Raw genomic sequence first — 14,663 nt, 5'->3', positions numbered from 1 at the left:
ACATAATTTACAAATGCACTATTTGTGTTTAGTAATTCTGCCAGATCAGAAATAGTAGGGATGACAATGTGTTACATTGATATTTAATTGGACCATAATTCTTCCCTGCCAGAGCATTTGAAATGCAACGAGTACTTTTTGGTGTCAGGGAAAATGTATGGGAGTAAAAATTACATATGTTTTAGGAATGCAGTGGAGTAAAAGTCAAAGTTGTAAAAAATATAAATAATAAAGTAAAGTACAGATATAAAATATTACTTGAGTAGTACTTTAAAGTATTTTTACTTAAGTACTTTACACCACAGGTTACGGCGAGGGAAGTGGCTAGCTTGCTAACTAAGTAGGACACGGTACACAGTGTCTTTCGCCCTCCGCCTGGTGAGCACTGCTTTCCTGCAGTTCTGTTAACATTACGGCGAGGGAAGTAGCTAGGTAGCTAGTGTAGCCAACCCAACTCGCGTGGTACTACCCTCACCGTAACGTAAAAATAACCTTGTACCCTACACATTGACTCAGTACCGGTACTCCTTGTATATAGCCTCGTTATTGCTATTTTATTGTGTTACTATTTTTTTTACTCTGCATTGTTGAGAAAGGGCTTGTAAGTAAGCATTTCACAGTTAGGTCTACACCTGTTGTATTCTGGGCATGTGACAAATCAAATTGGATTTGATAACTGCGGGAAAGCAGTGACACTATGTACCGCTTTCCTAGCTAGCTAGCAGCCTCAATGGCAGTGGGTGCGACATGTAGTGACCAGGGCCGACCTTAGGGGACATGGCCCTAGAGCTTGACATGGGAGTGAAAATAGATTTTTGTCCCCTATTGTCCTGTCAAATGTTTTCCCATACTGTCCTGATCCGCAACAGTTCTTTAACCCCGGAACTTTCATGTTCCGTCCTGATAAAAATCACTCCCGTCCCATGCTCATTTTTACACGCAGAAATCAGAAATAACTTCCTCTGTTAGCTGCTCGTCTGTCTGTCCACCGCTCTATAATGTGAGTTGTCATACGTTCATGATACAGTTGCCTGCCCTGTACACACAGCTGATAACAACCACATTACGAGATTTTAGCAATGAAGGCAGCCCTTCTAAATACCCAGAGTCAGATGAACTCTATTCCTCTCTTGAAGGCTTCATCATTTAGTGACATATGTTGGCATCTGAGGTAAAGTAGTGGTCATGGCTACAACTGGAGTGAGGCGCGAGCCAACAGAAGAGTGATTTCATTTTTTAAATATTTTTTTATTAAGTAAACTATATTAGGCCTTCACACAGTTTTATTTTTTCTGAAATGCTCCTCACATTACATATTTCTACCCCCCACCCCAAAAAACAAAGTTTATAACTATTCCTTTACTACCGTTCCTGTGGACTGTTGACTCCAGTCCTCGGGGGCCTGATTGGTGTCACAGTTTTCCCCCGTCCCATGCAAACACTCCTGATTTAAACTAATTACCATTTTTAACTGAAGATCATGATTAGTTGATTATTGGTGAGTTGGCTGGGGCTGGGGCAAAAGTGTGACACCAATCAGGCCCCCGAGGACTGGAGTTGCCCAAACCTGCTCTAGAACTTGACACCCATTCCTACCGGAATCCCATAGGACCCGCAAGAACCATGGGAATCCTGTTCCCGTGTCAACCTCTAGCCCACCCTACCATACCTCTTTGCTCACCCGAATAACATATTTAAATATTGATTATTTCTTTGACCAAGTCACACACTGACAGAAAGATGCATCAATCTCAGATAAAGCATCTGAGCGAGCGAAACAGCGCCCCTCTGTCTCAGTATGTGTAGCCCATGTATCTGATGCTGTCTGAACAAAAAGAGTAGGGCATGTCATAGTAATTTTGACCAGACAGCATCAGATACATTGGTTACATAAAGTAAGACAGAGAGGCACTGTTTCGCTAGCTTGGATGCTTTATCAAATCAAATTTGATTTGTCACGTGCTCCGAATACAACAGGTGTAGACCTTGACATGATAGACCTTGACCGTGTAGACAGGTGTAGACCTTGACCGTGACATGCTTACTTACATGCCCTTAACCAACAATGCAATTCAAGAAAATATTTACTAAATAAACTAAAGTAAAAATAGTAAAATAAAAATGTAAAGTAACACAATAAAAATAACATATATATACAGGGGGTACCGGTACCGAGTCAATGTACGGGGGTACAGGTTAGTCGAGTTATTTTATACATGTAGGTAGGAGTAAAGTGACTGTGCATAGATAATAAACATCGAGTAGCAGCAGTGTAAAAATAAAGTGGTGGGGGGGGGGGGGGCGTGTCAATGTAAATAGTCCGGTGGCCATTTGATTAGTTGTTCAGCAGTCTTATGACTTGGGGGTAGAAGCTGTTAAGGAGCCTTTTGGTCCTAGACCTGTCGCTCTGGTACTGCTTTCCATGCGGTAGCAGAGAGAACAATCTATGACTTGGGTGACTGGAGTCTTTGACAATTTTTTGGGCCTTCCTCTGACATCGCCTAGTATATAGTTCCTGGATGTCAGGAAGCTTGGCCCCAGTGATGTACTGGGCGGTACGCACTACCCTCTGTAGCGCCTTACGGTTAGATGCCGAGCAGTTGCCATACCAGGCGGTGATGCAACCAGTCTTCTGACATTGATGTGTCTTTCTGTCTGCGTTTTCTGTCAAATAAATTATCAATATTTAAATATTTTATTCAGACGGGCAAAGAGGTATGGTAGGGCGGGCTAGAGGTTGACACAGGAACAGGACTTTCTCCGGTGATATAGTTTCAGTCACTTGCGAATTGAAGGAAAGTTGGCGGGTGCACAATGCACTGTTAGGATGTTAGGATGCTGGAATTATTTTGGTTGAAAGTGTGAAGGTAACCTTCTTTTGAAGTGATATGTTTGAAAACATCTTCACTGGTTGTATTCATGCCTCAGTAGCCCTTTACTGCAATCAAATTAACTAGTGGGTGGGATGGGTTGGAAGCTAATGGGTGGAATGTTAATATTAATTAATATTCATTCATATTTTTCATAATTAATAAACTTTTCTTTTTTTTACGTCGAAAATCCAATGTTTCTATTTCCAACAGTTTTGTTATATTTCAGTCTTTTGTGATGTTTATGAAGTGTAATATTGGGATGCAAACTCCAAATGCAATACATTTCAACTCTATATCTGACATGGTACAGGTGTCATCTTTTTTTTTTAAGCGCATAACCATGTGTGTCAGGTGTATACTTTTGTTTCAAAGTAGATTTGTTTAAGACTACCAAGAAACACACTGTGTGACCCTGATTTAGCCCACTGCAATAAAGGTTAAAAGGCAATACATGTTTACAGTTAAATTGTATATCTTTACAATAAAACCCATAAAATAAAAACACAATCAAATGCCCGTCCAACTGATTCGTTTTGGCACCAGTTCTGGAAGTGGCGCTTAGTCGGCGTGGCATGTAGTAGCCACGGTCCGCAGATAGACCCTACACATTTTGGCTAACAACTTCAGAATCTCAGAACTAATGGCAGGCTTTTGCCTGGACTATTTTGTGTAGTGGAGGGGTGAAATAAAACAAATTTACTCAATACGTTTTTAATGAAAACATGTTGTTAATTTTTTTGTTGTTGTATATGTTGGCAACTGTTTTATTAAAAGCAATAAGGTACTCGAACCCAGGAATTATTGAGAATAACACCCTCCTAAGGGTCGTTTCACTGGCCCTTGGCTTCGCCTCGGGAGTTATTCACACAATAATTCCTGGGTTCTTATGCCTTATTGCCTAATTAAGCAGAAGTCCGAGAGTTTGGCTGGAGTAGTGACAGTTAACTCTACATTACATGAGATGTCTCAGAAATTAGTTTATTCATGAGCTGAAATGCCATGGGAAAAAATTCAGCAAAAATGTGAGAGAGGTTTAAGTGATACTGTATATCGGTCTGTGATCTCTTTCTGCTCCATGTTATTCTTTCATTTAGAGATAACAGGCCATTGGATACTCTGAGATCCAGCTGCAACGAAGGCTTTTGTCTTGATCCTACTGTGGTTTCTATTCAAGGACAACTGCCTTCCTTATGTCTATTCAATGTGGTTTCTTAGATACTGCAGATGTGTTGTGTAACGCGCTTCCTCCTTCTCCTCATCAGAAGAGGAGTAGCATGGATTTGACCAACGTGCAGCGGGTTTTGAATACATCATGAAACTTTATTTACAAGACAAAACTAAACACACGAAGAACACTTGAATATTTTACAAAACAACAAAACGAAGAAGACAGACCTGAACGAGAGTACTTACATAAAACACGAAGAACGCATGGACAGGGAAAACAGACTACACAAAAACCGAACAAACGCTACAGTCCCGTGTGGTACACCGACAAGGACACAGGAGACAATCACCCACAAACAAACAGTGAGAACAACCTACCTTAATATGACTCTCAATTAGAGGAAAACGCAAAACACCTGCCTCTAATTAAGAGCCATACCAGGCAACCCAAAACCAACATAGAAACAGCAAACATAGACTGCCCACCCAAAACTCACGCCCTGACCATCACACACATACAAAACAACAGAAAACAGGTCAGGAACGTGACAGAACCCCCCCCTCAAGGTGAGAACGCCGGGCGCACCAGCACAAAGTCCAGGGGAGGGTCTGGGTGGGCATCTGACCACGGTGGTGGCTCAGGCTCCGGACGCTGTCCCCACACCACCATAGTCACTCCCCGCTTCTGTATCCCCCTCCCAATGACCACCCTCCAACTAAAACCACCTAAATGAAGGGGCAGCACCGGGATAAGGGCCAGCACCGGGATAAGGGGCAGCACCGGGATAAGGGGCAGCTCCGGGATAAGGGGCAGCTCCGGGCTGAGGGACTCTGGCAGGTCCTGGCTGAGGGACTCTGGCAGGTCCTGGCTGAGGGACTCTGGCAGGTCCTGGCTGAGGGACTCTGGCAGGTCCTGGCTGAGGGACTCTGGCAGGTCCTGGCTGAGGGACTCTGGCAGGTCCTGGCTGAGGGACTCTGGCAGGTCCTGGCTGAGGGACTCTGGCAGGTCCTGGCTGAGGGACTCCGGCAGGTCCTGGCTGAGGGACTCCGGCAGGTCCTGGCTGAGGGACTCCGGCAGGTCCTGGCTGAGGGACTCCGGCAGGTCCTGGCTGAGGGACTCCGGCAGGTCCTGGCTGAGGGACTCCGGCAGGTCCTGGCTGAACGGCTCTGGCAGGTCCTGGCTGGACGGCTCTGGCAGGTCCTGGCTGGACGGCTCTGGCAGGTCCTGGCTGGACGGCTCTGGCAGGTCCTGGCTGGACGGCTCTGGCAGGTCCTGGCTGGACGGCTCTGGCAGGTCCTGGCTGGACGGCTCTGGCTGATCCGGTCTGGCGGGCTCTGGCTGATCCGGTCTGGCGGAAGGCTCTGGCTGATCCGGTCTGGCGGAAGGCTCTGGCTGATCCGGTCTGGCGGAAGGCTCTGGCTGATCCGGTCTGGCGGAAGGCTCTGGCTGATCCGGTCTGGCGGAAGGCTCTGGCTGATCCGGTCTGGCGGAAGGCTCTGGCTGATCCGGTCTGGCGGAAGGCTCTGGCTGATCCGGTCTGGCGGAAGGCTCTGTAGGCTCTTGGCAGACGGGCGGCTTTGCAGGCTCATGGCAGACGGGCAGCTTTGCAGGCTCATGGCAGACGGGCAGTTCAGGCGCCGTTGGGCAGACGGGCAGTTCAGGCGCCGCTGGGCAGACGGGCAGTTCAGGTGCCGCTGGGCAGACGGGCAGTTCAGGCGCCGCTGGGCAGACGGGCTCAGACGGCGCTGGGCAGACAGATGGCTCCGACGGCGCTGGGCAGACAGATGGCTCAGACGGCGCTGGGCAGACAGATGGCTCAGACGGCGCTGGGCAGACAGGCAGTGCAGAAGGCGTTGGGCAGACGGCCGACTCTGCCCTGCTGAGGCGCACAGTAGGCCTGGTGCGTGGTATAGGCACTGGCTGCGCTGGAGAGGAGGAAAGCTGTGACAGCGCTGGACAGGTGGGAGCAGCTGGAGAGAGAACCCGGAGAGACAGCCTGGTGCGGGGGGCTGCCACCGGTGGACTGGTACTTGGAGGTGGCACCGGGTATACCGGACCGTGAAGGAGGACACGTGCTCTTGAGCACCGAGCCTGCCCAACCTTACCAGGTTGAATGGTGCCCGTAGCCCTGCCAGTGCGGCGAGGTGGAATAGCCCGCACTGGGCTATGCTGGCGAACCGGGGACACCATTCGTAAGGCTGGTGCCATGTATGCCGGCCCGAGGAGACGTACTGGAGACCAGATACGTTGGGCCGGCTTCATGACATCTGGCTCGATGCCCAACCTAGCCCTCCCAGTGCGGCAAGGTGGAATAGCCCGCACTGGGCTAAGCACGCGTACTGGGGACACCGTGCGCTTTACCGCATAACACGGTGTCTGACCAGTACGACGCTCTCTCACTCCACGGTAAGCACGGGGAGTTGGCTCAGGTATCCTACCCGGCTTTGCCACACTCCTCGTGTGCCCCCCCCCCAAGAAATTTTTGGGTCTGACTCTCGGGCTCCCAACCGCGTCGCCGCGCTGCCTCCTCATACCAGCGCTCCTGGGCTGTGGCTGCCTCCTTCTCCTCCCGAGAGCGGCGATTCTCTCCCACCTTAGCCCAGGGTCCTTCTCCGTTGAATACTTGCTCCCAAGACCATAAATCCTGCTTCGTGCGCTGTCGTTGCTGTCCATTAACCCGCTGCTTGATCTGGGTTTGGTGGGTGATTCTGTAACGCGCTTCCTCCTTCTCCTCATCAGAAGAGGAGTAGCATGGATTTGACCAACGTGCAGCGGGTTTTGAATACATCATGAAACTTTATTTACAAGACAAAACTAAACACACGAAGAACACTTGAATATTTTACAAAACAACAAAACGAAGAAGACAGACCTGAACGAGAGTACTTACATAAAACACGAAGAACGCACGGACAGGGAAAACAGACTACACAAAAACCGAACAAACGCTACAGTCCCGTGTGGTACACCGACAAGGACACAGGAGACAATCACCCACAAACAAACAGTGAGAACAACCTACCTTAATATGACTCTCAATTAGAGGAAAACGCAAAACACCTGCCTCTAATTAAGAGCCATACCAGGCAACCCAAAACCAACATAGAAACAGCAAACATAGACTGCCCACCCAAAACTCACGCCCTGACCATCACACACATACAAAACAACAGAAAACAGGTCAGGAACGTGACATGTTGTGTGTGTGTGTATGTTTCCTTGTTTTCATTTCCAATTTCAGAATGTTTTCCTAGCTCTCTCGCCCCCCTCTGTTAACAAAGGGCAGTCCTTGACAACCAAGGCTATTTAAACGTTGGAGAATGGCAGTGTGTCTGAAAGAGTGAAATTGAAGGCTGTCACCCCAGTAGGGCAGCAACACTTTATCATCGCACACATCTGCAGTATGTTTCCTACACGCAGAAATACTGTGGAGAAGCCTCTGACTGATACCGTATGTTTTCATAGTGCAGTACTTCAACTACAACGTACACCGAGTATACCAAACATTAGGAACACCTTCCTAATATTGAGTTGCGACTCCACACGTTAGTGGTGTACGGGCCAGCTGTTTGTTCACTCGCACCCGCCCACAATTGCTAATAACCCATCCGCAACTGCCCGACTATACGCTGACTGTACAAAACATTGTACACATTGTACACCCGCCCCTTCCTTTGCCCTCAGAACAGCCTCAATTCATCAGGGCATGGACACTACAAGGTCTTCGAAACCGTTCCACAGGGATGCTGGCTCATGTTGACTCCAATGCTTCCCACAGTTGTGTCAAGATGGCTGGATGCCCTTTGGGTGGTGGACCATTCGTGATTTAACACTGGAAAATGTTGAGAGTGAAAAACCCAGCAGAGTTGCAGTTCTTGACACAAACCGGTGCGCCTGGCACCTACTACCATACCCTGTTCAAAGGCACTTAAATCTTTTGTCTTGTCCATTCACCCTCTGAATGGCACACGTCTCAATTGTCTCATCTACACTGATTGAAATGGATTTAACAAGTGACATTAATAAGGGATCATAGCTTTCACCTGGATTCACCTGGTCAGTCTACTGTATGCCATGGAAAGAGCAGGTGTTCTTAATGTTTTGTGTACTCAGGGGATTTGTATGGGCCATTATACAAGGACATCTGTATTGTATAATGGCACACAATGATGGTGACAGTGCACAGGTAATGAGTCTTTGGGTCACACAACACAACATTGACATGCTAATATATTGCCTATATTCCATAAACTGAAATGCCCTGTGTCACAGAGACATAGAAAAGGTATTGTTGGTACATGTCAGAGACACCAAGGAAAGTGCCTACTCCAGTACAGGGGGGAGATGAAGATGAGGATGGGAGACGGCGACAGAAACAAATTGGCCACTGAGGGAGCTGAAGGTCAGAGGACCCCAAGTGTTTACTCAGCCCCTCCGCCTGGGGGTAGTAGTGTTGTAGACTGGGACCTCCATGCTCTCCATCCGTGGTCTCCTGTGTCTCCCATGTAATTACATCACACAAGCATACTGTTCAAACTTTCCAATTAGCCAAATGTCATGAGTCATGAATGAGCTGTTCTAGCTCCAAGGCTATGGCTCCATGGAATCATATTTCAAAGGTTTAGTCCACACGTTAGTGGTGCGCTGGTTAGCTGTTTGTTCACTCGCACCCGCCCACAATTGCTAATAACCCATCCGCAACTGCCCGACTATACGCTGACTGTACAAAACATTAAGAACACCGTCCTAATATTGAGTTGCAACCCCGATCTCAGAAAAGCCTCAATTGGTCGGGGCATGGACTCTACTAGGTGTTGAAAGCATTCCACAGGGATGCTGGCCCATGTGGACTCCAATGCTTCCCACAGTTGTGTCAAGTTGGCTGAATGTCCTTTGGGTGGTGGACCATTCTTGATATACATGGGAAACTGTTGAGCGTGAAAAACTGGGCAGTGTTGCCGTTCTTGACACAAACCGGTGCGCCTTGCACCTACTACCATACCCTGTTCAAAGGCACTTACATATTTTGTCTTGCCCATTCACCCTCTGAATGGCACACGAGCACAATCCATGTCTCAATTGTCTCAAGGCTTAAAAATAATTCTTTAACCTGTCTCCTCCCCTTCATCTAAACTGATTTTAGTGGATTTAACAAGTGACATCAAAAAGGGATCATAGCTTTCACCTGGATTCACCTGGTCATTCTATGTCATGGAAAAAGAAGGTGTTCGTCATGTTTTGTACACTCATTGTATGTGATAAAGATTTTCTTTGCCAAATTTCCAAATTACATCAGTTTGACCGAATGCAAATAAATAAAATCTGTGAAAATGACCCAACATGTTTCTGATATGATTTCAGTTTGGCTTATGTGGTTGAAATACTATCAGCTTTCATGATGCTAATAAAGATAGCACCTCAACAGATGGTATCTAACTGCACATTCGCATTCTCTCAAGATGCTGTCCTATTTCTATTTCTCCACTCCTGTACCCGAGTAAAAATGTAGCATATCATTTGGTGTATCATTTTACTGCAAGAAATGCTTAATTCTGCAGTAGTTAATATTAACGGTCTGTGAGAAGTTATAAACCTACAGTCAGTGTCCAGATGTCTGTTTTCTTTTAACCCATCTGAACAGTAGGCTGCAGTTCCATTGACTATAGGCCTATTTGAAGTCCCGGTCTTGTGACTGTTGAATTTGTATAGCACCTCACAATCATCACACATAACAAAGCCGGCACTGACATCCTCTTTTACCACTTCACTTCCCAGTGCTGGTTTACCTCTGAAGCTAAGCATGGTTGGTAATGGTCGGTCTCTGGATGTGAGACCAGATGTAGCTGGAAGTTGTGAAAATAAGCATGTGAAAAATAAACGTGTGGGCAAGAAATGTCACGTGGATTTTTTTCAAGAAGGAAAAACACTTCAAATGGATGTTAAACTTCACACATATCTAAAACCCCGTCTGACTCGTGAAAATTGCAACAGCAAAACCAATCTGAAAACCACGTTTTTAACGTGTTTTTTTCATGTTTTCTTTTATAAGTGATACATTATTCCTTCCATATCTGTCATCAGAGTTGTGTTGCTCTCTGATTGGCCAGTAAGAACAGCCACGCTTAGCCCAGGGAGATGTATGTGACAGAGGCTGGAGCCAACAGTGATTTGAACATTTGCAGTACTAATGTGATCTCATACAGCAGTTGTTTCATTAGGTGTAGTGAAAACAGTATATAAAGAATGGAGATGAAAGGCATGGATTCCCCAGGAAAAGCCACCATAACTCTTTAAATCAATACAATTGCATTTCTGTATGGTCTGAATGTAGTAAAAGAGCTACAGTATCTAGACTGCTAAGGACGAACATGTCTGAAATGTAATCATCACTGAATTTACATGCATTTACAAAAGTCCATAAAGACGACGGAAAATAACTGGAATAAAGGAGAGAATCATCATCGTCATCCTCACCATCTGTCGTTGTATCCTGATATCCCCAAATCGCCAATGCTAGAGCTGTGTTATGGCTGATCAGCCTCTGAGTGTTCAACTTGTATTGTCTTGGTAAATGGATGACTGACATTTCCTCCAGTAACTAAATGTGTTCTGGTGTAGGAACAGGGAGGGGAGACTGAACGGATAGATGCATCAAAATGTAGTAATCATTCTTTTATTTTCCCATTAGCTCTGACTAAGACTGATTAAACACGGAGACGCTTGAGAGAGGGAGACCGAGTATTGTTCTTAATGTGCACCTAGTCTCTGATTCTGTTAAGAGTGTGTATTCTGCTAACGTGCAACTTATGAGTGTATGCACATAATGCCCTAATGGGGAAATCAGTTAACATTTCTCACATGAGGAGAATGCTTTGCACCATCAACTCACATGCACAGCACAGAGACTCATGGTTGATTCCACATACACGTTTTATTTGCATCGTAGGGTTGAAAAATGAACGGCCACACTGTACGTGCCTGAGTATTTCTGAGGGCAGACCGGATCTGGCAGGTACAGAGTCTTTATAGGTGGAGCCAATACAAAGAACAACCAGAAAAAAACAAAGAAGTGAATCAAAACACTGCATTGTGAAGCTAGCAACCAGCTGCCCTCCGTGACTGGTTACAGCGTTGAGGATATGCTGATTAAGCGAGGGGCTCACTATTCCTCACTAACCCTGACGAGTGTCACCAGTGTGTTGCCAGGGTGGTAGATAGGGGACACATTATACTGCACCAGTAGGATTAAAACAGACGGCCATCATATCTATGATGGGTGTATTATTCTAATCTAATTGCATATTGTTGTTAATCATGTTTACCAGTCACTGACAGCTATGAAAACCCAGTCTGGGATTAGCTAGTCGTCTCAAGGCCAACATCTCTTTATCTCACTTTGTTCCCATGGGCAACACTGACAGAGTCCATCTGTGCACACAGCTGTCCCCACCTGACCACACCTGAGTGGTGCTCTATGGGCCCAAAACCTCCCTATCAACAACTAGCTGCCACCCTTTGCCTCTGCCCTTTGCATCTACGCTACCATTTTAAATGTTACACATAGATGGTTTCACCCTTTATCGATTATTCTGAACAGTCATCATTTTTTGGAATCCAAGTACTGCTGCCTCACTGTCATGGGAATATATTGTATGGGAAACAGACTGCCAAGCAGCACAACGCACATTGGCCAGATCATCCTCACAAACCACCGCAGAACAAGAACAACAAAAAACATAACGTTTTCTCTGTGGCCGTTTTTTTTTAACATTATATCTCTCAATACATGTGTGTCTCTGAAAAGCACGTTCTGTCATATATTATCTATTAGGTTCTATTATAGACTCTCCTCTGCTTCCTTCTTCTTTCAGCTCAGCTGATGACTTTGTGCTTATTATCACCCAACGCTCTGTGCAAAGTAAACAATACAGTAGTTTCATCAAAATAAAATCATTATTTCAAGCATTTATGAAAAACGAATGTGGCACCACAAGTCCATCAACTCACAATGTAAAATTACAAGTAAAAGAGACAACTTCAATGGCAGATTTTGGCTTGCATAGCGAAGCAAAACAAGAGAAAAACTGAAAATACAAAAACCTATTTACAAGAAATGCAAGTCCTTTCACCTTCATGAGTCAACAGCTTAACTGTAGTGATTTTTCTTCATTAATGTAGAGTGACTTACTGTACATCTTGTGACATGAAACAGGGGGGGCAAGTGACATACAGAATATTATGTTGGAAGGAAGGATGAAAGTAACACTGTAAAAAGAACACTGTGAGACGTGTCTGTGTGTCTGTACATCACATTTACAGCTCTGCGTTTCCCTCTCACTCGCTCTCTTTCCACTTCCTGACATTTCTCCATCCTCCGTCCTGTAGCATTTGGAGAGAGGAAATCTCATTGCACTTATAGACAGGCAGCACTGGAGGGTCCGACTCATCACAAAGACTCTGCAAGAGGAAGACACAGAGATCCCAAACCAAAGTGTCAATCTCAGGTGATCATTCATCACAAATTCCTCACTTAATGTGGCACCACAAGTCCATCAACTCACAATGTAAAATTACAAGCAAAAGAGACAACTTCAATGGCAGATTTTTGTTGGAAGGAAGGATGAAAGTAACACTGTAAAAAGAACACTGTGAGACGTGTCTGTGTGTCTGTACATCACATTTACAGCTCTGCGTTTCCCTCGCACTCGCTCTCTTAAACAAATTGCCGCTGTGGACATATTAGTCAGGAGAAGCTAGATACGTACATCGTTCTCCATAGTTCTGCTCGGTGCTGTTGGGAGGCGGGTGGCCATTGTGGCTGTTGTGTGGGTGGTCAATGCCAGCCCCAGCCCTGTGGCATGCCCTGCCCAGGGTGCCCATGTTGGCGGGTGTGCCGCTCCAGGAGGCCATGTGCTGCCGCTCCAGCGTGGAGACCATACACTCCTCAGGGGGGTCCGAGCCTCCGGCTGCCCATGAACCATGCAGCCTGGCCCCCACACTGTTGACCTGCTCTGGGGCAGGAGAGGCCGCTGAGGAGAGAGGATGACAAGAGGCTCAGATTAACACTGTCATTAACCTTCGGGGTAATACACAGACTTTGTAATCAAGGATGGACCAGTAGGCCTCCCGGGTGGCGCAGTGGTCTAGAGCACTGCATCGCAGTGCTATGCTGCGCCACCAGAGTCTGGGTTCGCGCCCAGGCTCTGTCGCAGCCGGCCGCGACCGGGAGGTCCGTGGGGCGACGCACAATTGGCTTAGCGTCGTCCGGGTTAGGGAGGGTTTGGCCGGTAGGGATATCCTTGTCTCATCGCGCTCCAGCGACTCCTGTGGCGGGCCGGGCGCAGTGCGCGCTAACTGAGGGGGGCGGGTGCACGGTGTTTCCTCCGACACATTGGTGCGGCTGGCTTCCGGGTTGGAGGCGCGCTGTGTTAAGAAGCAGTGCGGCTTGGTTGGGTTGTGCTTCGGAGGACGCATGACTTTCGACCTTCGTCTCTCCCGAGCCCGTACGGGAGTTGTAGCGATGAGACAAGATAGTAATTACTAGCGATTGGATACCACGAAAATTGGGGAGAAAAGGGGATAAAAAAAAAAAAAAAAAAAAAAAAAAAAAAGGATGGACCAGTGGGTCATATCATAGGGATCAGTATGGCTATAAAGCTCGTTAACAACCACAGTCAACAAAGAAGCTCCCATCCACCCTCCTCATCTCTCTACCTGTCCTCTCCCCCCCTCACCCCATGTCTTACCATCTGTGGGGGTATCTCTCCGTCTGGGCAGTGTCCCAACAGTTTCTGCCCGGGGTTTGCGTCCAGTGTGCGTGGCCCTCTGGTGACCGAGGCTCTGTGTGCCCAGAGCACTGCCCTCTGTGGAGCCTGAGCTACCTGGCCGACCCCGCTGGGAGTAGCCTTTACCTACAGGGGGTGAAGGAGAGAGCACAGGGACACGGGTACAGAGAATTAGAGAGATGCACAACATAGCTAATCAGTTTAGATTTGCAATCAATGACTTATCACAGTTTTTGCACTGATAAGCTCTATATTAGAAATTATGCAGTGAAAGTACTAAAATGAACACAAGTATGAAAAAATACTATTTTGTAAATCAAATTAACTGAGGACAGGAAGAGAGGAGATGCCTCTATACCTGTATTGCTTGCTGTTTGGGCTTTTAGGCTGGGTTTCTGTACAGCAATTTGTGACATTAGCTGATGTACGACGGGCTATATAAATACATTTGATTGATTGATTGATTGGGGGGGGGGGGGGGGGGAATCACTGCAAGAAACTTTCCTAGATAAGACTGTTGGTGTGGGCAGTATGGATAAACCACTCTCACATCTTGACAATTCAAGGTAAAGGATAAGATGTGGCTGTAATTACTGGCTCCCATCCTAAATGCATTGGCCTTTTCAATCTGTGTGTGTTGGCTTGGTCTCTGGGGGAGAGGAGACAGAGGAGAGACCTTTGTAGAGATAAGCTGATCTAGCATAGCCTTCTTCCCACAGAGGTAACACAGCAGATTACTGCACACCACCAACTTTATCACAGACACAGCACATATATCAGCAGAGAGTCCCCTGTGTCTCAGCTAGCATGCCTAATGTTCCATCATCTCCCAGAAAA

The 14,663-nt window shown here is 46.7% G+C and overlaps 1 protein-coding gene across 4 annotated transcripts in view; it reads right to left on the bottom strand.

The window, feature by feature from the left end:
- Positions 1-6,817: 6,817 nt before the first annotated feature.
- LOC139537178 (roundabout homolog 2-like) overlaps positions 6,818-14,663 on the bottom strand; it is a 177,930-nt gene continuing 170,084 nt past the window's right edge. For all 4 annotated transcript variants that reach the window (XM_071338192.1, XM_071338194.1, XM_071338195.1 and 1 more), the window contains 3 exons: positions 13,788-13,952; positions 12,807-13,070; positions 6,818-12,498 (listed from right to left, as the gene is read on the bottom strand). In XM_071338192.1, coding sequence (XP_071194293.1) covers positions 12,497-12,498; positions 12,807-13,070; positions 13,788-13,952 — 431 coding nt within the window. In that variant the 3' untranslated portion in view covers positions 6,818-12,496. The remainder of the gene's footprint in view (positions 12,499-12,806; positions 13,071-13,787; positions 13,953-14,663) is intronic.

Source organism: Salvelinus alpinus, chromosome 13, assembly GCF_045679555.1.
Source record: "Salvelinus alpinus chromosome 13, SLU_Salpinus.1, whole genome shotgun sequence".
Classification (NCBI taxonomy): Eukaryota; Metazoa; Chordata; class Actinopteri; order Salmoniformes; family Salmonidae; genus Salvelinus; species Salvelinus alpinus.
The sequence above is the reverse complement of the archived record's forward strand: the minus strand, read 5'-3'. Positions and strand labels throughout refer to the sequence as shown.